Source organism: Danio aesculapii, chromosome 1, assembly GCF_903798145.1.
Source record: "Danio aesculapii chromosome 1, fDanAes4.1, whole genome shotgun sequence".
Taxonomy (NCBI): domain Eukaryota; kingdom Metazoa; phylum Chordata; class Actinopteri; order Cypriniformes; family Danionidae; genus Danio; species Danio aesculapii.
Window position 1 is genome coordinate 9,089,204 of NC_079435.1, and position 24,864 is coordinate 9,114,067.

Consider the following 24,864-nt stretch of genomic DNA (forward strand, 5'->3'; position numbering starts at 1 on the left):
TATATATATATATATATATATATATATATATATATATATATATATATATATATATATATATATATATATATATATATATATATATATATATATATATATATATATATATAAGAAACCTGCTATTTTAAATTGTAATAATATTTCACAATATTACAGGTTTTGCTATACGATTAATCCAAATCTTGGAGAGAATAAGAGACTTTTTAAAGTACAAAAAAGATTACATCCCCAAACTTTTGTGCAAAATCATAATTTAGATTTTATCATTTAAATTACACAGTTAATTAAATTAACGTAAAGCCAATCAACCTTATCACATAATCTACTATAAAACTGCATTTTTTTGTCCAAAGAAAATTCCTGTTATATAAGCGAGCAGCCTGAAATGAGTCTCTCTGACACAAACCAGTGTGTCTTTATCATCATCATCATCAGTAGGCTTTTTTTTATATCTGAACTGTAATTTAGCTAAAAACGTTTTCAGGCCGTCATTCATCAATCAAGTTTCACCTCAAAGTGTTTGTTATTAAAGATTTGAGCAACAGCTTTGGTCCTGTAAGATGCAATCGCTTTGACGTCCACAGATGGTGAACAAACAATATCTTTATTGTTTAGAGTAGCCTCATGCATATTTATCACCCCTGATGAAGCCAAAATCTGAATCATATCTGAATGAGCATAATGTTGTGCTGGGTAACCCGAGGCTCCTCTGGGTCGTTCCTCGTCACATTGAGTGTAATTAAATTCTTCTTAAACTAAGTGGAAACATACTGTAGAAACCCTAGAGAGGAAAAAGCTGCACATGTGGCCCACAGCACCGCTCCGGATAAATGTTAGGAGACGCGTCTGCCGCGCTCTTCTGACGTTCGCTTATTAGCATTTGCTGATGCCTTCACTGATAAATGAATAGCATGTCATTTTTGACTTGCTTCGCTCAAGAAGATGGTTGTAGTTTGTGCTTCTCAAAAAGCACTGCTCAAAGCTGAATTTACAAGATTATTCTTGACAGGAAAACTGAAAAACTGAGGCTTGTAACCGCGCAGCTGTTGGAAATGTTTTGGGGTGATCATGAGGGGTCAGAACACAAATACACACTCTAAAAAATGCTGGGTTTTTAACGCAAATTTCTCAACAACCAATCAGATGGCAGCAACAATGCATGTAGGCATGTAGACATGGTCAAGACGATCTGCTGCAGTTCAAACTGAGCATCAGAATGGGGAAGAAAGGTGATTTAAGTGAACATGGCGTGATTATTGGTGCCAGACGGGCTGGTCTGAGTATTTCAGAAACTGCTGATCTACTGGGATTTTCATGCACAACCATCTCTAGTGTTTACAGAGAATGGTATGAAAAAGAGAAAATATCCAGTGAGCGGCAGTTCTGTGGGCGCAAATGCCTTGTTGATGCCAGAGGTCAGAGGAGAATGGTCAGACTGGTTCCAGCTGATAGAAACACAACAGTAACTCAAATAACCACTCGTTACAACCAAGGTCTGCAGAAGAGCATCTCTGAATACACAACACATCCAACCTTGAGGTGAATGGAAGACCACACTGGGTGCCACTCCTGTCAGCTAAGAACAGGAGACTGAGGCTGCAATTCACACAGGCTCACCAAAATTGGACAATCGAAGATTGTAAAAACTATGCCTAGTCTGATAACTCTCGATTTCTGCTGTGACATTTGGTGGTATTTGGCATCAACAACATGAAGCCATGGATCCATCCTGACTTGTATCAACGGTTCAGGCTGCTGCTGGTGGTGTAATGGTGTGGGGGATATTTTCTTGGTACACTTTGGTCCCATTAGTACCAATTGAGCCTTGCACCAACACCACAGCCTACCTGAGTATTGTTGCTGACCATGTCCATCTCTTTATGACCACAGTGTACTCTTCCAGCAGGATATTGCGCCATATCATAAAGCGTGAATCATCTCAGACTGGTTTCTTGAACATGACAATGAGTTCAATGTAGTCAAATGGCCTCCACAGTCACCAAAGCTCAATCCAATAGAGCACCTTAGGGATGTGGTGGAACGGGAGATTCACATCATGGATGTGCAGCCGACTAATCTGCAGTAACTGCTTGATGCTATCATGTCAATATGGAGCAAAATCTCTGAAAAATATTTCCAGTAAAGATAAATACATTTATTAAATATTTATTTGAAAATATGTATTTTCTAACATTTTAAATGTCTTTTTTGTGTACTTTTGACAATAACCAGACTATACATTTTTTAAAAAACATTTTAAGGTCAATATTATTAGCCTCTTTAAGCTATATTTTTCAATAGTCTACAGAACAAACCATCGTGATACAATAACTTGCCTAATTACCCTAACCTGCCTAGTTAACCTAATTAACCTAGTTAAGCCTTTAAATGTCACTTTAAGCTGTATAGAAGTGTCTTGAAAAATATCTAGTCAAATATTATTTACTGTCATCATGGCAAAGATAAAATAAATCAGTTATTAGAAATGAGTTAATAAAAATATTATGTTTAGAAATGTGCTGAAGAAAATCTCTCTGTTAAACAGAAGTTGGAACAAAATAAACAAAACAAAATATATATTTTTTTCTTCCTGCTCTTTCTCTCTAGAATTATTTGTATGAATTGTTTTTAGCAACTGCACTGCTTCTCCTCCTCCATTTTTATGGCTAATAAAAAAACCCTACTTTATTAGATTTAAAGCACTGCCCTATAATCTAAGCACACAGTCATTTGAGATGTTTAACTTTCCACAGGACCTCCAAGTGCAGATTAGTGTGTCTAATACAAGCAGCTCACATAACTGTAGTGGTTTACACCGTGCCTAAATTCAGGAAAAACCCTGTATAACTCTGAAACATGTCCAGAAGACGGTCGCTGCATGTAGCTCTCATATTATACCTAGAGTCTGATGCTTGATGGATCTATCCAGATTCAACAGGACAGAGGAACACAGACAGCTTTGTTTAGGAATAAGGATCTGGATGTTGGAAAGTGCAACAAATATTTCCCCTCCCCTCTCCTTCTCAGATAAAAACTGTTTATTTCACATTCGACCTGCAGCAATGTGATGATTTAGCTTGAGCCGTCATAAAAAGACATATCACCATAAAAACATTTATTGAGTTCACAGGAGTCATTTCTCTTTATTATTATTTATTTCCAAATCCGGAGCCAGCATTTTTACATTTAAAGTTGAGGAGGACAGATAGAAACCTCTTTCTCTCAATCAGTCTTCAAAAGTCAGCATCACTTTTATTATTATTATTATTATTGTTGCTCTTAAAGTCGGAGATCTGAATAAACCCTTCATCTGACTCACAAACATTTAACTGGGGCAGAAATGATTAATTATGCTGACCTGACGAAGCCAACTGAAGTCCTATTTAATTTCATTTCAGCTTCTTCTGGGACTGAATTTCTAAATGCATCTCCACCGGCAGCTTTCAAGCTACAACCACCAAACTCACGTCAGAACTTCTGGCTGATCTCAACATTTATACTATATCTTTTCTAAATGGACCGACTTACGGTTTTCCTAAAAATCCAGTAACTTTCATTGAGGGGGTAGAAACTTTCAAACAGTAAATCTCGAAGAGCTACATCCATTCAGTTCACGATCTTCATCAATCAAAACATTAGCAACTAGCTTAGATCATCCTAAAAACATGTCAACTCATGCTAAACATGTTAGGAACATTTTATTTGCTATTAATATAATTTTGCAATGGTATCATTTGCTAATGATATCTTTTGCTAACATGTTTATTTGCTAACATTATAATTTGCTATGGGTATCATTTGCTAACGGTATCACAATGTGATCATTTGCTAACAGTATAATTTGCTATTAGTATAATTTGGCAATGGTATCATTTGCTAACATGTTTATTTGCTAACATTATAATTTGCTATGGGTATCATTTGCTAACGATATCACAATGTGATCATTTGCTAACAGTATAATTTGCTATTAGTATAATTTGGCAATGGTATCATTTGCTAATGATATCATTTGCCAACATGTTTATTTGCTAACATTATAATTTGCTAAAGGTATCATTTGCTAACGGTATCATTTGGTAAAATATTTATTTGCTAACATTATAAATATAGAAACAGAAACAGGAAAAACAGAAACAGGCTAATCCTACAACATGCTAATTCCTGCTAATTCTTGTAAGCAACACATGCCTGAAGAAACATGCTTATTCATACAAGTAGCATAGTAATTAATGCTTAACAACATGTTAATTCATGTTAGCAATAATAAATGCTAGACCACACTAGCAAATATGCCAATTGATGCTACAAACAACATGCTGTCAACGTGCTAATTCTTGCGAACATGTTAACAACATCCCAATTTATGGGATGTTTAAGAAACATGCTAGCAACATGAAAATCTATGCTAACTCAATCTAAAAACATGTTCGCAACATGACAGTTCATGCTAGCAACATGCTAAATCCAATGTTAGAAACATGTCAAGTTAACAAGCAGTTTGAATGTTTTATAATGCCTTGATCCCAAAGAAACTGTTAATTTATAATAGAAACTAATTAATTAAAAAATACTAGCGTCATGTTCATTTATTCTATGCTAAAAACATGCTAATTAATGTTAACAATATGCTAAAGTACAAAAAACATACTAGCAACATGCTAATTCATGTGCTTTTGTCCACCCAACATTACAGTGTGTCATCTAACTTTCTAAAATCACTTTTAAAAATACTCACGTGGTGACTTTGTGTGTTTGTACTCTTTCTTGTGAAGTGGATTCTTCCTGTATATAGAAATATAGAAGCAAGCATAAAGAACAAATGTTTAAAAAAAATGCTACACATTCAGAGTATTCGCACTTTGCACACTGACTCGATTTAAGACTAATGGTGTACTCATGTACACCAGGACATGTACAAGCCAGATTACTGTCAAAGTGAACTCCTGAATAAACTATAATAAGAATAATATAAACATAATAATCATTGTGAAAAGCACTTTACAAATAAACTTATATACAATATAAATGTTTATACTTATATATTATACACAAAAAAACGAATTAAACTGCAGACATAAAATCTTACTTTTAAAAGAAAATGCCACATGTTTGCATTTGACACGTTGCATTAAAAACTATCTGACCAATGAGATTGGCAGTTCTGAATTTACATTAAAACATGCCTTAAAAAAATAAAACATGGAATAAAAGGTTCAGCAACTTCTGGTTCACAATGACTTTAAGTATTATTCAGCAAAACTAAAACAAAACAAAACCAAAAAAACAATAACAAAATATTTATCTATATATAGGTTTGTTCTGCTAGTTTGTAGAATTGCACAATTTGACCCAAACTTGTAGTAGTAATAAAAAATAATAAAATGAAATAAAATATATTTATACAACAGTTCTGTCTGGTTCTTGAATCTGATTGGCTGATAGCCGTGCGATATTCTGCCAGTGACAGCACTCGTCCAGCCTCTTAACCCTTCACCCCTCCGGCCACATACAGCAACAAGCAGAGGACACTCTACAGTTTGACAAATATTGCTGCTGTTGGGCAACAATGTACTTTTGAGGCTTTTTTAGTGGAGAATGTAGTTGTTTAGATTGCAACTATGCAGTTTATTTATAAGGATAGTGCCTGTTTTAAAATATATCTAAAATTACTGAGAGACAGTGAGTCGGCAGCCATTAGCCTGTCATTGAGCAAAGACGGTTGACGATGTTCATCCACAAGATGGCAACAGAGATTGCATAATAAGCCCTAAGAGAAACTATAATTTCTAACTACAGCTGATCAAATCATTATTAAACAGGTAAATGACTTCCTAAGTCGATCTCTCTCTTATGTTGTAGTGCTGTATTTATACCATAGTAATACCGTGATCTTCGATTGTAACAGAGAAATACTGGGAGATATCTCTGTAGACTGATGACATTTCATGCAGTTCAGCCTTATAATCTTAAAATGTGAACAAAATTACCTGTTTTGTCATCACTTTAGACATTACACTAAAGAATAATTCAACTACTAGATCTAAAGTGATGTTGGTGAATTAATAACGGCTTTTTCCGTTCTGATATCAGCTGCAGATGTGAATGAATTTGCAGAAGAAAGTAGTTCCTCTTACAAAAGCGTTTTGAGACTCTCCGTGTTTGATTTTCTTTTTTATACACACGATTATGATGTTGAACTGTTGTATAAACGCAGTATCACACGAGTATACGCGATGTGGCTGTATATGCCAACATGGAGAGAACATGCAAACTTCACACAGAAATGCCAACTGACCCAGCCAGGACTCGAACCAGTGACCTTCTTGTTGTGAGGCGACAGTGCTAACCATTGAGCCACCATGCCACCAATATTATAGATTATTATGATTATTATTAAAAAAAAAATGTGGAGTAAAAAAATTTGAAACATTACTATTGCTATATTTTAATAGAAAACTAAAACAAAAAACATTCCATTAAAGCAAAATATAGAACTATAATTTTGTACAATTACAATCCCTAAATTACTTTATCATAATGTTTTCATTTTCAATTGTCAAACCGTTGACTTTTATTAAAATAAAAAACAACTTTAATCTAAATTAAACCAACTTTTCATCTAATAAAGTAAAACCACAAGGAGTATTAAAGCTTCTATTTTGCAGATAAGCACTATAATGAACTCTAGATCTCAAAAGCTGCGCCTCCTCATAGACTGAGCGGATCATCCTCTAAATAAAAAAGCTTTAAAGAAGTGAAGCATCAGGCGTCACCTGTAGCAGTGGGTGCCGTACGGACACTCAGGCCGATCATCATCTTCATCTGCTTCCTCCTCCTCATAGTCGCTGTCTCCGGGATGACTGCACTCTTGAAAGTGAAGCGGATTCTTCCTGAATGGAGGAAAACACAACTGCTTACTGATGAGTCGAGCAATGCATGATGAAACACAATACAGCAAATCAAGTAAATCACTGGCATCCAAGCACCTTCATTATTACACTGACAGACCATCAGCTGCAAATTCAAGTGATTTCTCTCTCATTTTTGAGAGTCCTTATCTTTCTTGTGACCCATCCACGACACAATGCAACATTTCAGTTAACAACAATGAAACTTTGAAAGAGTAAGGGCTCTTTCATATCCAACATGTCTTTGCTTTTAAAAACGAGAGAGATGCTGTGCTCAGGAATGAGATTTAAAAAAAGCGCAGCCGAGCATGAGGTCCACATGATGTGATATGATATTATAAGCGTGATATAATAACAGACCTATTAGAAATAGGAAACTATAAGTACGTTAAGATGCCTCATATATCATTCATTCTTTTTCTTTACGGCTTGTCCCTTTATAAATCAGGGGTCGCCACAGTGGAATGAACCGCCAACTTATCCAGCATTTGTTTTATGCAGCGGATACTATTTCAGCTGCAACCCATCACTGGGAAACTCCCATACACACTCATTCACACACATACACTATGGACAATTTACCTTACCCAATTCCCCTATAGCGCATGTGTTTAGACTGTGGGGGAAACCGGAGCACCCAGAGGAAACCCACGCAAACACGGGGAGAACATGCAAACTCCACACAGAAATGCCAACTGACCCAGCCGAGGCTCGATCCAGCGAACTTCTTGCTGTGAGGCGATCATGCTACCCACTGCACCACCTTGACACCCATGCCTCATATAACTCAGGATATTCTAGACAACGAGCGCCTCCTTCACCATGCTGTGACTGTAAATAAAACTGTTGTCATGACAACTTTCTACTATTAACAAAAGCTTGCAGCGCTTGCCCCGCCTCCAAGTTCTTCTGATTGGTCAAATGCTGTAGAACAGGCAGTAATGAGCTGCGCTGCTTGTGAAAGTTGAAGACCTTTCAACCGGACAAGGCATCTCACATGCGCAGTGCTTCATATTAGCATTAAACGGTGATATTTATGTTAACGAGTAATAAAATAAATGTATTTATTATAATAATTTCAGTTAATTATATTAAAACATTCAACAATATTACATCAACAAAACAAAAATATAAAACTAGTTAAAGCATGTTGCTACCATTTATCATGTTGTTAGCATGAATGGCTACTAGCATGAATTAGCATTTGACCAACATTGTCTTCGTAACAGACAATATTGTTGGCATTAATTAATATCTCTTGCTAGCATGGATTATGGCATTGCTAATGTAATTCTAACAGTAAACATGTTTCTAGCATGTTTACCATTATGCTAACATGTTGATAACCAAGTTTTACATTTTGCTGGCATGTTGTTAGCATGTTTTTAGCCTATTTTACCACATGGCTAACGAATTTAAGCATGTTTAACATATTAATTTTAATTAGCATGTTCATGTTATCAATGTAAATATTACAAGCAGTGTAAATGTTGGTTAACAACATGTTAATTCATATTAGTATAATGCTAAACATGCTAAAAACATGTTTACAACAGTGTCACATTAGCAATGCCATAATAGATACAAGCAAGTCCTAAGCTGCTAGGTTTAGCTACTGATAGCTTAAATATGACTTATACACTCTAATAAATAATGGGTCGTTTTAACCCAACATTTTTTTGTCCGATTTTTTCCCACCTAATGTCCTTTTTTTTGTCCTACATTTTTACCTAACATTGGGTTTGTCCATATTTTACCCAATGTTGGGTCAACACAAGGGTTTTTAAGAGATTTACAACAGCACTGTTGCCTCACAGTAAGAAGATCGCTGCTTCGAGTCCCGGCTGGGCCATTTCTTTGTAGAGTTTGCACGTTCTCCTCGTGTTGGCGTGGGTTTCCTCCATGTGCTCCGGTTTCCCCCACAACTCCATACGTTGTAAACTAAATTGGACGTAGTGCATGAGTGTGTTTCTCAGTACTGAGTTGTGGCTGGAATTTGCTGCATAAAACATATGCTGGAATAGTTGGCGGTTCATTCCACTGTGGCGACCTCTAAAATAGAGACTAGGAAAATAAATGAATGAATAATTGTCTGCAGATTTGGTCTTTTCTTAAGCCTTGATGGCATATTTGGTACTATCAGCTGGCACATTGTTGAATCAGCAGTTACTGTATTATAGCAGCTATTAAATATCGCATCTCTTAGTATCAGTTTACATTACGATTTAGTATCACAGATGTTGGTAGAAAGGAAAACTAGAAGCAGATGACAGTGGAATCTTTGCTTATTCACGTTACAAATCCAACAGGTAATACTATAAACATAAGACTTGAAATATTGTTTTGTAGATGAATTATCCATCAGGTAATGTTATCTCAAGATAAAACGAGGATTAAGGAAACATTCTCCACCAGAAGCTCCTCAGAGATCTTTCAAAGTGCGTAAATCTGCAGGACTGAAATGGTTTTTGTGGTGCTGTATTTCAAAGAGATGCGCACATGTTTTCCCTGATGGCTAATTCTCTGACGTTTACTTTTTAATAGCTAAAAGCTGAGAGATAGAAACGCAGAACGTGTATTTCTGCAGGATGCTTCTGTCCTCAAGCGCAGGGGTGAAGTGTGATGGAAAAAAACTAAAGCGTCTGCATTTGTGCGCTGTTCACTTTCCTGCTGGGACTCGCATTCGCTGCATCTTTTTATTGTTCTTTTCTCTCCGTATTGTCATGCAGTACATGATAAAAGCATTTTCTCAATTGTTCACACAAGAATGACCGGTGTACTGTTTTTGGAAGGAGAAGAATTGCCTTTATTATGGTGACTTGAGAAAGCCAACATACCGTTATACTACATAAACTTCTTCTGAGACTAATTTCTGTATGCATCTCCTCCTAGACCGTTCATACTACAACCACCAAACTACCCTTCAAACCTCCAAACTGGTCTGACTCGGGTTGCTATATCTTTTCCAACTGATCCGACTTACAATTTTCTGAAAGCTGACCTGGAAAATTCAGAAAAGTCCCATTGATTTAACATTGGGTCACATTTTGTGACCTCATAACTTTGCACCAGACTTTCATACAGACTTAAAGTTGGGCTCATTTAACTCAGCCTACCAATCTGCCAATCACTGATGACCTTTCAACGTTTTAGCCACACCCTAGCAACCACTTACGGCACCCTAGCAACTGTCCCATAGACTTCTATTGTTAAACCTAGGAAAACGCGCTATTCCTAGGCCCACACGGAATCTGTGCTCGCAGAATTCCTCAGATTTTTAGCCCATCATTAATTCTGTTTATTTACTTGAGTAAATGAGTGTAAATCTATATTCATTCAGTTTTTAAGTTAATTTCAGTAATATTATTGACTAATATGGAAATGTTCATCATTTATGTACAATGCAGTTTGTACAGTAATATTTTCTTTCTTTTAGTAGAGATATTATATGAGAGACTTGCTTTGTTTACCAAGTAAAGTGGATCTAATTGGATTTGCTTTGTAAACATTAAATAAAAGTTAAAAAGATATAATTTTTATTTCACATATTAAGGTTTTATTTATGATACTCCCAAAATAATTCCGCAGAAATCTGCAGATTTTTACCAAAATTCGCCACAGAAATCAATAATATCCAGCTGCAGGCTCGCAGAACCACACACGTTCTAGGCACACACAATCTGGCACACACAATCTAGGCAAACCATATATTGTTACGACGGATGTTAATGGTATTAACGTCTTCTTGGACATCGTCATCGATATATTTTTTTTATATATGTGGTTAATAAATAATAAGGAATACTTTAAGTGCTGTGAATAGTTAGTAAAGTCTGGCTCATTGTGGTCAAAGTAGTTGATTACATTAATAAAAGAGAAACTGACGGGTGCAATAAGCTATAAATTGTCATTAACATAAAATTATCTAGCCTAATATAGGCTTCTGTGAAACTGCGGATATTTCACTGTAATTTTATTTATATTAATATTTTATTTAACAGACCAGTTTGTGTTTTGGCGCTGAAGCACATAAACAGACATTGTTTTGAACTTTATCCGTCTCACTCATGGCGAGATTTGGCGAGGGATTATTGAGTAAAACTGGCCTCAGTGTATCAAACCTACAGGAAAATATCAGGCTTTGCTAAAAGGCTGGTTATTTTACCAATGATTAGTGTCAATAGTGGTAGCCTATTGCAGATTTTAAAGAAAAATCTTAATATTAAAAAAGGAAACATAAGCTGGACCACAACAGATCAATGTCAAAACAAATACTCAAATAATGTAGCCTAGTTTACAGCAGTTTAGGAGCACGTGATATGATTGAGCACGACTGGCCGCTCATCTGTAATCAGTAATAATCCAATCAGAGTGATCCTAGTTTACTATAAATGGATCATTTTCTCCCTACTGCTTTATCTTCATTTTGGAAGAATCCCCCCTTCCACCCTATCTCCTCCTTTTGCTCCCTTTTCTATAGGGGAGCTCTCGAGACCTACCTGATCTCGGATCTCCTGATATGCTTATTGACCGGACGGGAGCCCTGGGCTCAAATATCTCCGAGCTCAGGGTTCTCTCCCGGGACAGCATGCCAAACCTGCTTTAAACGCCAAGCATATCTAAGTGGGAACTCTTGAAACGGTATTATGCTCAGAAATTTTTTTTTAATTAAATTATAATGAAAAATATAAAAATGGCACAGTATCGGGATCGAATCTGTATCGATCGACACTCAGAATTGTAGTATCGAGATCGGATCGGTTCCAAAAAATGGTATCGGTGCATCCCTATTCAGGCCAAAATAAATATTTGTTGCAGTTTTTAATCGTTTAAGTTTATTTGATTGAATATATATAAATCAGTGGATATTATCGAGGCATTGATTGGTAAAATTGCTACTTTTTTCTTTATTAGGCCACTGTCACTTTAATTGAGCGTGAGCAAAAATAGACCCAGCACTGAAACTATCGCGGCATTGCTGCTTCAGCGACGCTCACGCTGACGCACTGCTTCTGTGTGCAGTATGAAAGCTCTAATCTGTTAACATGGACACCAAAAAAAACACGCGCTGCTCATGCTCTGCTAATGCTTGCGGTGTGAAACAGGCTTTAAGTCTCATTCACTCTACGAACGACTCGCAACAGCAAATCGACAAGCGATCGTTCATTTCAATGGAAAGTAAGCGACTTCCGACGACCTGTTTATGCGAGCGCCAGCGACTGTTGGTCACCAGGTGGGCGTGTCGAGCGATGCGAGAAAGTTGAGAATTGCCCAATCTTTCTTGAGTGACAGCCAATAGGAGCCCCAGTAGAGCTCACGTGATCCTCTCTCAGCTCGCTGAGAGGCTGCTTGTATTCGTGCTGTATATACCTACACAGACCTGCGATTAAAGCACACACCCACAGCGACAGGCAGCTACGAAGTCGCTGCTAAGGTGAATGAGGCATTAGCAAGAAACATGCCAATCCATACAAGTAACATGCTAACATGTATGTAGTTATCTATCTCTTCCAACTGTTTCAGACTTCTTAACTACTTCAATTATTTCAACTTTAAAACTACGTCAAACTTCAGACTAGGCTCTCAAGCCACCATAAAGTTTGTCAACGAGCTATACACATTTATACAAGACACACACATATCTTGCTATACACATTTTCTAATGCAATATTCCAAAATGCGCAACAAAATAAGCTACACAAAAGTTTGAAGGTAAAGTTGGAAAAGTAGTCTGGAGGTTGTTTGCGTCAGTACCTGTAGCAGGAGCTGCCATAAGGACAGGCTGTCCGCCGTGGTTTCTTCACTTCACTCCTGCTTGTTTTGTTCTCTGTCTCTGCGATCTCTGACCTCTGCGAGTGTCCCCGGCTGACCTGAGAATCACTGCGATCTTCAGTCTGAGTCTTGGAGTTTTGATCTCCTGGTCTGACCTGGGCTCTCCTGCCACCTCCTCTCCGGTCCTCATCATTACGCTCCATCACTCCGCTGCCGTTCGCTCCGTCCGGGACTGAAGACGCTCCACTGGGAGCCGTTGCATCATCCTGTCAGGACACACAGCAAATACTCACTTCTGCTTTCATTTCAATGCAACAATAGGCTGATGTTAAATACAAGTGACATTGTTTGTGTACACAGCTTTACAGGGTTTCTGCAGGTTTTGTAAAAGGTAGATTAAGGACTTTTTTTTAAACAAATCAAAACTAAAAAACACTTTCAAATGACAAAATAAAAACAAAAAGACATACAATATAAGTACCAGGGTCACTGGATACAATGGTCACTGAGTCTGGTGGGAGTGCTTTTAGCTTAGCTTAGCATAGATCATTGAATCGGATTAGACCATTAGCAAGAGTTTAGATAGATTTTTTTTATTTAAAGCTCTTCTGTAGTTACAGTGTGTACTAAATCGTATGAAAAAATGTAGAGTTGCTTTTTTTCTTAACTGATATGTCAACAAATGTTTTTTTTTAAAGCACCTCCCCCATCATGTTGCTAAAACAACCCTGCATTTGTTTCATACAGATTACAAAACCAGAGAACATTTGTTTTAAAGTGTAGTTGGTTTGTTTATACAGTGCGTAGAGATTTCAAGCTTTATGTAGATACATACAGTGGGGGAAATAAGTATTGAACACGTCACCATTTTTCTCAGAAAACACATTTCTAAAGGTGCCGTTGACTTGAACTTTTCCTCAGATGTTGATAACAACCAAAGAAACCCATATATGCAAAGAAAACAAAACTTTACGAAAGTTATGTGTGATCAAATGAAATGACGCAGGAAAAAAGTAATCGAACACATGAAGAAAGGAAGGTGTAGATAAAATAAAAAATTAACTTTTTTTATTAAATTATATAAAAATTTTATAAAATATATATATTTTTAAAATCTAATATTTTAAAAAATAAAATAAAAAATTATAATAAATAAAATGATTAAAAAATAAAAAATATAATAAAATCAAAATAATTAAAATTAAATAAAAAAATTAATTAAATTAAAAAATAAAATAAATTCAATTCAATTAAATAAAAAAATAAACAAAAAAATGAATTAAATTAAAATTAAATTAAATAAAAACATTTTAATAAAAAAAAGTTTAACTCTCATGTCTGTGAGGCAAATATTTCAGCGCATTTGGAGTTCATAACAATGACGCTGGTCGTTTAAACACACTCTATTGACAGCTATATTTTTCCCCATACAAAACTATATGCTTAACACATCTTGTGAGCTCTGCAGTCATTGGTATATTACATTATTATGCACAATTGTCAAGTGTACAGTATGAGCTACCAGAGGTGGCATGGACTCCTCTTCAGAGTCGCTCTTCAGTCTTTTTGTTTTCCTCTTGGGCGTTTTGTCCTCCAGCTCCTCTTCCTCGGATGACATCGCTGCGGTTCGAGTCCGTTTTGGTCCAGTTGCCCGCTTGGGTGTCGCAACCCGTTTGGCTTTTGTAGGGGTTGCTTTGGCTACTGAGAAAACAGGACAAACACAATGTTTATTGATGGATAATGTCAGCATTATCATTAAGTAAATATTAGACGTATGGCAATTTTCAATATATTGTGATAATATCCACCACCATATTTTTATATGCAAAATACAGGCAATAATTATTTATTTGAGAATGCCTTTTAAGAATAATCAGATCGTTGTATTTGCAGTGGTTGCTCAAATGCTTGAAGATTTAATAGGCCATTTTATTTTCAAGCATTAACATTATTAAATATTATATGAATAAAAAACATGAATATTACTAATTTAGATTTTTTGGAATAAATATGCAACATATATTAAATAATAATAATATTAATAATAATAATAATAATAATAATAAAATAATTTACAAATATAAGTCACTCAATCACTGACAAACCAAATAAAACAAAAATAAATTCTATCAAAAAAATATAATTTGATGTTATAAGAAAAAATAATTTATAAATGATATTTATACAAAATATTTATGCATTTTTAAAACATAAAATTACCAAATTTTCTCCCATTTTCCAGACACAAAATCTTTGTGACATTTCAAGCATTTCCACTTTTATCATCCATTCTGATTCTATGTTGCTATTCTATTTTATAAAATAAAATAATTAAAATAAATTAAATTAAATAGAATTTTTTTTTTTAATAAAAATAATAATAAAATAGTTTTCATAATAAAAATTAAAGTATAAAAAAGTAAAATATAAATAAAAAAATAAAATAAAAAAAAAATAAATAAATTATAAAAGAAAAAATAAATTAAAATAAATTATAGGAATAAATAAAATAAACAATTTAATAAAAAATTATAATAAATAAATAAATATAAAAAAGTAAAAAATTAAATAAAATTTAGAAATAAATAAAATTAAAATTAATTTTAATAAAAATTAAATTTAATTAAATGTAAAATAAAAAAATTATTAAATTAAATAAATAAATTAAATTGAATATAAAGTAAATTAAATAAAAATTAATAAATAAAAAATAAATTTAATTAAATAAAAAATAAAGTAAAATAAAAAATGTATTAAATTAAAATAAATAAATTAAATTGAATAAAAAGTAAATTAAATAAAATTAAATAAAAAATAAATAAATAAAAAATAAATTTAATTAAATAAAAAATTAAGTAAAATAAAACATTTATTAAATTAAAATAAATAAATTTAATTTAATAAAAAGTAAATTAAATAAAATTAAATAAAAAAATTATAAATAAAAAATAAATTAAATTAAATTAAAATTTTAATTAAATTAAATAAAAAGTAAATTTTATTAAATTGAAATTAAATAAAATTTAAAATTAATAAAAACTTAAAATAAAAGAAAAAGTTAAATAAAAAAAATTTTATTTAAAAAATTTAATTAAAATAACAAATTAATTGTAAAAAATGAAATTAAAATTAAAAAAATAAAAATACATAGAAATGTATAATAAAAAAACTAAATTAAATAAAAAATAAATAAAATAATAAATAAAATAAAATAATAGCAAAAATAGTAGGACCCTGCTATTGAATTATGGCTAAGGATATATCACACTTTAGCACTGACTGTAATGTACATAATGAATCAGAAGGTGGAATAAACATACTAGCTATTCGCCAGAGATCCAAAATCATCTAATATATAACTGAGCTGAAGAGAAACATAAGAGCGCTGTGTAAAGCAACTCAAGCTCCAGATGGAGAGCTGAATATGACAGGTTTAGTGCTAATGAGGTGTTTAGAGAATCTGCACTTGCTCTTTTACAAGCATATTAGTGATACATCTGCATTTGTGGATCTGCATTTCTGTGTGCACCAGAGAGACATCTGAAAGCATTCACATACAGCACACAAACCCATTTGACAAGCAGATGCAGACAAACTCCCACTGCTTTCTCACTTTTATCCTTCAGCCACAGGTTTCTTTTCTTTCTTTTTTTCTTCAATGGGTGTGAGACGGACAGAAGACTAGCGAGGTTGTCATGGGGACAGTACCTTTGGCAGGCGATGGACTGGCTGCAGCTGAAGCCGTCATCCAGGCTGGCAAAACACGCTTCCTCAGGGGCAGAGTGGACTTGTCCTGAGGGCTCTTGGATGGTGCCTTAAAAACACAAAATAAATAGAAAATAAAAAATGGTTTGTTCTGTAGACAACTGGAAAAAATATTGCTTAAGAGGGCTGATAATATTGACCTTAAAATGGTTTAAAAAAATGACTAATTGCTTTTATTCTAGCTGAAATTAAATGAATAAGCCTTTCTCCAGAAGAAAAAATATTATAGGAAATACTGTGAAAATTTCCTTGCACTGTTAAACATTATTTGGGAAATAGAAGGGCTAATAATTGTGACTTTAACATATTTGCTTAATTTCAATGTTATTTATAAATTGTGTGTGTAGGTATACTCACCGGCCACTTTATTAGGTACACCTGTCCAACTGCTCGTTAATGCAAATTTCTACTCACATGGCAGCAACTCAGTGCATTTAGACATGGTCAAGACGATCTGCTGCAGCTCAAACAGAGCATTAAAATGGAGAAGAAAGGTGATTTATGTGACTTTGAATGTGGCATGGTTGTTGGTGCCAGACGGGCTGATCTGAGTATTTCAGAATCTGCTGATCTACTGGGATTTTCATGCACAACCCATCTCTATGGTTTACAGAGAATGGTCCGAAAAAGAGAAAATATCCAGTGAGCGGCAGTTCTGTGGGGGCAAATGCCCTCTTGTTGATGCAAGAGGAGAATGGTCAGACTGGTTCCAGCTGATAGAAAGGCAACAGTAACTAAAATAACCACGTTACAAGTGAGGTCTGCAGAAGAGCATTTCTGAACACACACCACATCCAACCTTGAGGCAGATGGGCTACAGCAGCAGAAGACCACACCGGGTGCCGCTCCTGTCAGCTAAGAACAGGAAACTGAGGCTACAATTGGCACAGGATCACCACAATTGCAGAATATAAGATTAGAAAAACTTTGCCTGGTCTGACGAGTCTCGATTTTTGTTGCAACGTTCGGATGGTAGGGTCAGAATTTGGCATCAACAACATGAAAGCATGGATCCATCCTGCCTTATATCAGCGGTTCAGTCTGGCGGTGGTGTAATGGTGTGGGGGATATTTTCTTGCCACCCTTTGGGTCTATTAGTACTAATTGAGCATTGTGTCAACGACACAGCCTACCTGAGTATTGTTGCTGACCATGTCCATCCCTTTATGACCACAGTGCACTTATCTTCTGATGGCTACTTCCAGCAGGATAACACGCCATGTCATAAAGCGCAAATAATCTCAGACTGGTTTCTTGAACAAGACAATGAGTTCACTGTACTCAAATGGCCTCCACAGTCACCAGAGCTCAATCCAATAGAGCACCTTTGGGCCGACAATTTTTTTTGCATCCGACCAATCTGCAGCAACTGCGTAATGCTATCATGTCAACATGGACCAAAATCTCTGAGGAATATTTCCAGTACCTCGTTGAATCTTTGGATTAAGCCAGTGGCTTAGTTCTGAAGGCAAAAGAGGGTTCAACCCAGTACTACTAAGGTGTACCTAATAAAGTGGCTAGTGAGTGGAGATGTAAATGTATAGATATAGATAAATCTACACACACACACGCACACACACAATTAAGCTTATATAATTCTTTCTCTGTATTTCCCCAAAAATAACACATTGTCTCTCTATTGACAACATGGGAAAAATACAAAAATGGTGAAAATGACAGACACACTTTACTGAATGTATAAAGTTCTAGTAGGAGTATGTTATTAAAAATGTTATGATTTCTGAGGGGGAATAGAGAAACAAGACCACAAAACAGAGGCAGGAATTTTCAAATAATGGCAAAAGCAGTCATAATAAAAGCAGGATAAGTCCTGCAATAAATCATTTACAGTGAACTCGTGAATCAGGATCCAGTACAATAATGCTTAAATCACCAAAATCCACATTTATAATCGGGATGAAATTACGCGTCCATTAAAGAATTACTTCACTTCCAGAATGAACATTTCCTGATAATTTACTCATACCAGCACAATCCAAAAATGTTCATTTCTTTCTTCAGTCAAAAGGAAATGATGTTTTTTCTGGGTGTTTTGAGGAACACGTGTTATATTTCTATTTGGTGGATATCTACGGTGCTCAGTGGTTTGAACTTCCAAACTGCAGTTTCCACGATCTGTTTTTACATTGTATCACTACACAAGACCCTTGTTCCTTAGATGGGATCATTTTAAAAGCTGCACTGAAACTGCAATTTGAAAGTTTAAGCCACTGAGCACCATAGACATCCACTATACTGAGATAGACCCTGCAGGTTTTCCTAAAAAACTGAACTAAAGGAGGAAGGAAGGAAAGACAGAGAGGTGAATTGAACAATGATTAAAGAAAGAAAGAAAAAAGAAAGATGATAGATGAATAGAAGGATTGAACGATAGATGCATGGATGGATGGAACGATAGGATGGATGGAATGATTGGATGGATGGATTGAACAGATAGATTAAACAGATGGATGAATGGATGGAACGACTGAATCATTGAATGATAGATGGACAGATGGATGGAACGATTGGATGGATGGAACGACTGAATGATAAATAGTGAGATGGTTGGTTGATAGATGAACGGACAGACAGATGGATGGAACGACTGAATCACTGAATGACAGATGGATGAATGGATGGAATGATTGAATGGATGGATGGATGGATGGAACGGATAGATGAAATGGATGGATGAATGGATAGATGAAATGGATGGATGAACGGATAGATGGATAAACAAATGAATCATTGAAAGATAGATGGACCGTTGGATGAAACAATTGGATGGATGAAAGGATGGATGGAATGACAGAATGATAGATAGATAGATAGATAGACGGTTGGCTGGATATATGGATGGATGGATAGACATTAAATAGATAGGGAGACAGATAGATAGATGCATGGATGGATGAAATTATTACATGGATGGATGCATGGAACAATTGGATGGATGGATGGATGGATGGATGGACAGACCTATAGACATTAGATAGATAGACAGACAGATAGATGAATGGATGGATGGATGGAAAGATGGAACGACTGAATTATTAAATGTTAGATGGACGGATGGATGGAACGATTGAATGAATGGATGGATGGAGCGAATGAATGATAGACAGACAGTTGGTTGGATAGATAGATGGATGAATGGACAGACGGATAGACATTAGATAGATAGACAGATATATAGATAGATAGAGGGATGGATGGAACACTTGAACAACAGACAGACAGTTGGATAGATAGAGAGATGGATGCATGGATGGATGGATAGCTGGATGAATAGACAGAGACAGATAGACGTTTGGATAGATGGAAAGATAGACGGATGGATGAATTGATAGATAAATGGATGGATAGACAGACAGATAGATGTTGGTTGGATGGATAAATACAGACAGATGGTTAGATAGATAGATAGATGGACAGACGTTATATAGATGGAAAGAGACGGATAGACAGATGGATGAATGAGTGGATGGATAGACAGATGGATGGATGGATGGATGGATAGACAGATAAATGGATGGATAGACAGACAGATGTTGGATGGATGGATAAACACAGACAGATAGTTAGATAGATGGACAGACAGTTATATAGACAGATAGATAGATGGATGAATGAGTGGACAGACAGACAGACAGACAGACAGACAGACAGACAGACAGACAGACAGACAGAGAGGTCATTTGTCACTACACAATTTTTTTTTTACCACATAACCAGAACACACTCACAAAGACACACACGCACCTCATTTAGAGAGGCAAGAGTGTGTGAAGAACCAGCGGGTCCTTCATCTTCTGCATGTGTGTGTCTCAGGTTGGAGTGTGTGCAGCTGCTGGCCTCGAGTGTGTCTTCAGACAAACACTTCTCCACCTCCACATCCTCTCCAAATGCCTGACTGTTCCTGTGAACAAAAAAAACTCATCTCTACGTCTCCAAATCAAAGCACCAGACTTCAGTAAAACGACATAACCATCATCACAATTCAGACGCAACAACTGTGACCTTCCACTCGAGGCTTATGCATGGCCACAATTCTCCATTAACAAAAACAAAATCAACAATCCCTCGTCAGCGCGAGCTCGGCGTACGAATAGAGACAGCATCCTAATTGTCTAATTTCACAGATGAAAGGCCTGACTTTTAAATGTATGCAAATGAACACGTTCAGAGCCGATTGGTCACGGTGGCTCTTATCATTCGTTTATCATCTGGGTGTATCAAAGCATCTTTCTTTTTTAAGATGTCCATTTTTAAGAGTCTGGAAGCTTATTACGGTGGCTCAGTGGTTAGCACAGTGGCCTCAAAGCAGGAAGGTCGCTGGTTCGAGTCCCAGCTGGGTCAGTTGGCATTTCTGTGTGGAGTTTGCATGTTCTCCACGTGTTGGCGTGGGTTTACTCCGGGTTTACTCCCCCACAAGTCCAAAGACATGCGCTATAGAGGAATTGATGAACTAAATTGACCGCAGTGTGTGTGAATGAGTGTGTATGGGCGTTTCCAAATACTGGGTTATGGTTGGAAGGACATCCGCTACATAAAACATACACTTGAATAGTTGGTGGTTCATTCCGCTGTGGCAACTTCTGAAATAGAGACTAACCAAAGGAAAAATGAATGAATTCATGAATGTAAGCTCGTTATAACAAACAAAAAAATCTATAAAAGTGTCCTTTAAACTCAACTCTACAGGTCACAGATCAATTTCTTAGGGTGTTTTCACACCGCTCTTATTTAGTTCGGTTGAATCGCACTAGAGTTTGTTTTCCCAGTTGGTGCGGTTCGTTTGGGCAGATGTAAATGCACCAATTGTACTCGAGTGCGCACCAAAAGCGCACCAAAAAAGCGTACCGAGACCTCCTTGAAGTAGTGGTCTCGGTACGCTTTCAAACGAACCCTGGAGCGGTTCGTTTGTGGTGAGAATTTAATCAGAACTAAAATAGACCCAACCGCAAAAAGTACTGCGCCTTTTGGACTAACGTTAATCCAGCTGCCGTAGGCCGATGCGCTGTGCATTATGGGGTGTGAAGGAAAAATATTTGTCAATAGTATCTGGATGCAGCCTTTATGATGCAAGCTGAGATTGCATCACTCAGCGATGCGGTGTCGGACACAATGCACTCAATGGGGCTAGTGACGTCACTGTGACGGTTAGGGGTGGGGTTAGGTGAGCGCATTAAAAAGCATTGGATGCAGCTCAGATTGCACTGCACCAGGTCTGCATCCAGACCCCTCTCATATTTGTTGACAGCGCTTTACCAACAGAGAGGAAAAGAGAGGGAAAAACATTACCTGATGGGTCGTTGGTAATATTTCCGCAAGATGACCATGTCGCATATTAGCTAAATTAATTCACGCCTCCTCCTGAAGTGACGTGCGATGCATTAAAACATTGTTTTCCAGCCGCAGTCGCGCTTCATTCTCGAAAAGTAGAGTTTGTCTAAAGTGATGTATACAAACTATATAGTATACGATGAGCAGGGATACAATCAGTCAGCGCAGTTGTAGCTCCATGGTAAAAAGCGTTATTGTGTCTGCCGGTTTGTTTACATGCGGGAGTTCCTTTGGCATTTACCCACATGTGAATTCTGACCAATCGATAAGCAGTTTAGGAAATATGTTTAACAACATCTGGCCAATAAGAGATGTGAATTTTGTCAGATGACTGCATTTTGGTTATTTTCATCTGGTTCAGACCAAAGCCAGCAGTGTGGTGTGAAAACGACCCAAAGACGGCAGAAAATGCTACAATGTATCATTTATTGCCCTTGGTCCTGACCAAATGAAGCGAACTACAGATGTGAAAGCACCCTTGAGTAAATGTCAAAATGAACAGACACTCATTATCATGACTAGAGGGAAAGAGGAGATAAATGGCCGGATCTAATAAAGGCCGCTATTTAAAGATGACACTACGTGCATGAGCACATCTGAATATTCATGAAGGCCAGAATATTCACATGCTTAATAGAATCTGAAGTCAAAGTGAAACATTAACAACCGGCTTCACTTCTGTAATTATGGACGTCCATCAGGACTCAATTTAAATCTTAATAGTTTTGAACCATAAACATTAAATATGAGACTAAAATCATTTGTATTATAATAGGCTAATGCCATGCGACAATAAAAGCTTTCCATTTAAAAAACATTTCTGTGTGGAGTTTGCATGTTCTCGACGCCTTCGCATGGGTTTCCTCCGGGTGCTCCGGTTTCCCCACAAGTCCAAAGATTTGCACTATAGGTCAATTGGGTAAGCTGAATTGTCTGTAGTGTGTGAGTGTGAGTGAGTGTGTATGGATGTTTTCCAGTACTGTGTTGTGGCTGGAAGGGCATCAACTGCGTAAAACATATGCTGGATAAGTTGGCGGTTCATTCCGCTGTGGCGACCCCTGATTAATAAAGGGGCTAAGCTGAAAATGAATTAATGAATGAATAAAAACAATTGTCACTGCAGAATACAGCTCTTCTTTCAGATCCATACACTCATTTTCCTTCGACTTAGTCTCTATTTCAGTGTTTCTGAGCTTTTACTCGGCTCTGATTGGTCAGATGACCTTATTCTGCCTATAATAGACTGCTTTTGTGATTCATCATGATTACGCCAGATTACACTATTGTCCTTTTTTTACTTGTACATTTTTTTATATTTGATTGGCCGGGTAGAATAATCAGTCCTGTGATTCCCATCCAATCAAATCAAGCGTAGAAAAATCATCACACAGAACAACCTCAAGACACGGGCGCTTTATACATGCAGCAAACATGCAGTGTGTGGAAGCATTAACAGTGTCCAAGAAGACTTGTACTTTAACTGCACATTTTTGGGCAAGAAATAGTACTTTAAAGAGCTGCACGATATTAAAAGAAAATATTGCTATATTTTATTTTTCTGTGATAAATATTGCGATACAGTTTTACAAAACAGTCTGAATAGCGCTTTTTGATGGTTTTTCTGGGGAGTCTAAAGCCCAATCCCAATTTTACCCCTTAGCCCTTCCCCCTACCCCTTGTTTTGCGCGTTTTTGTGAAGGGGTAGGGGTGTCCCAGTTCTCTTTAACTTGAAGGCATAGGGCTAAGAAGAAGGGGTAGATTAAACCTTTAAAACTGAGATTTTTTCAGGACCACACTCGAAACTAAGGTGTACGAAAATTTTACAGAATACACAGGCTACAATGGCAGTATGGCTGCACACGGAAGTCCGGAGATCCACAAATTAGTATTTTTTTGTCATTATTATGAATTTTTACAACAAACAAGCACATGTTTTAATGCATTCATAACCAGGCTATATGCAAGAATCCTAAAGATCATTTCAATACCTTTTTAAGACTTTTTAAAGACCTTCTCAGAATATTTTAAGAGCTCATCGCCACCAAGTTCTAGTCAGTATAAGACCTTTAACTTAATAAACAGTTGTTAATGATCAGTTGTAGTTATATAAATCAATGGAGCACAACCATGCAACAGAACTCAGACAAGCTCGGAAGAAACAAAGCTTAAAAAAATTAATTACGCGGTTGTTTTCAGCGACAGGCTTCAGTCACTGTTTAAACTCGTCTTTCTCCAACCAGGAGTACGCAAACTTACATTTTCCTATTTTGCCGTCTGTTTCGCTCCGCCCCGCGGACACCCTGATAACCGCATTCGTGTTTTACCATCATGCTTTTTAAAAAAAAATGCTAAAATAAAAACAGCTAAATTTCACTGTCTATAATCCATAATTATAACTCCTGTACAGCAGCCCCACAACAATCTGTCACCCAATGACACTCGAATACCCTGTCAGAAAAGTCTAGTGGCTGGAAATCAGCTTTTTACAGTGCCAGCTATTCACCTTATTCTCCGCGTACGAGTGGGCGCGGCCATTTGAATCATTTTGCCTCGAAACTTCCGGTCTCATTCACTTCCATTCATTTTTAAACGTTAAAAACAGCTCGTTTTGCTGCTTGGTGTTGCAAACTGATATTTTCTTATTATATTATTCTACTTTGTCTGTATTCTAATGCAAACACCTGTTTGTAGAGAAAGTAGTTTGACCGTTTTTTTTTTTGCCGTTTATTATTCCTAGTCATTTTTCCCATAGGCAACTGAATCGGAAGTTCTAAAACAATCGCAACAACGCGCACACTTCCGCATTGAAGAATAAGGTCAATATAGTTAATGTTGTTTTCGTGTGTTTAAATAGATGAATATGGCCACTGTGTAAATGTGCAGTATAGTTACGATCTTATTGCCACATTATATCGTTATGATAACATGATATATGCCTTCAGTGATGTCCTGAAGATAAATACCAAAAACTAACACAACTGGAATAACTACAGCAGTCGCCATCATCTGATCTCATATGAAGCAAGAGATCGCGATGACATGTGCTGGTGCTGTAGTGCTGTCCCAT

At 36.2% G+C, this 24,864-nt stretch overlaps 1 protein-coding gene across 2 annotated transcripts in view; it reads right to left on the reverse strand.

Moving 5' to 3' along the window:
- Positions 1-4,530: 4,530 nt before the first annotated feature.
- The window catches only part of aplf (aprataxin and PNKP like factor), a 31,632-nt gene continuing 11,298 nt past the window's right edge, over positions 4,531-24,864 (reverse strand). Inside the window, exons 5-10 of one of the 2 annotated variants that reach the window (XM_056456515.1) lie at positions 20,214-20,370; positions 16,392-16,497; positions 14,206-14,381; positions 12,666-12,949; positions 6,777-6,893; positions 4,531-4,785 (exon numbers count right to left, since the gene is read on the reverse strand). In XM_056456515.1, the coding sequence (XP_056312490.1) occupies positions 4,725-4,785; positions 6,777-6,893; positions 12,666-12,949; positions 14,206-14,381; positions 16,392-16,497; positions 20,214-20,370 (901 nt within the window). In that variant the 3' untranslated portion in view covers positions 4,531-4,724. Of the gene's footprint in view, positions 4,786-6,776; positions 6,894-12,665; positions 12,950-14,205; positions 14,385-16,391; positions 16,498-20,213; positions 20,371-24,864 lie in introns of both variants that reach the window. The other variant, XM_056456514.1, reaches the window with a different exon arrangement.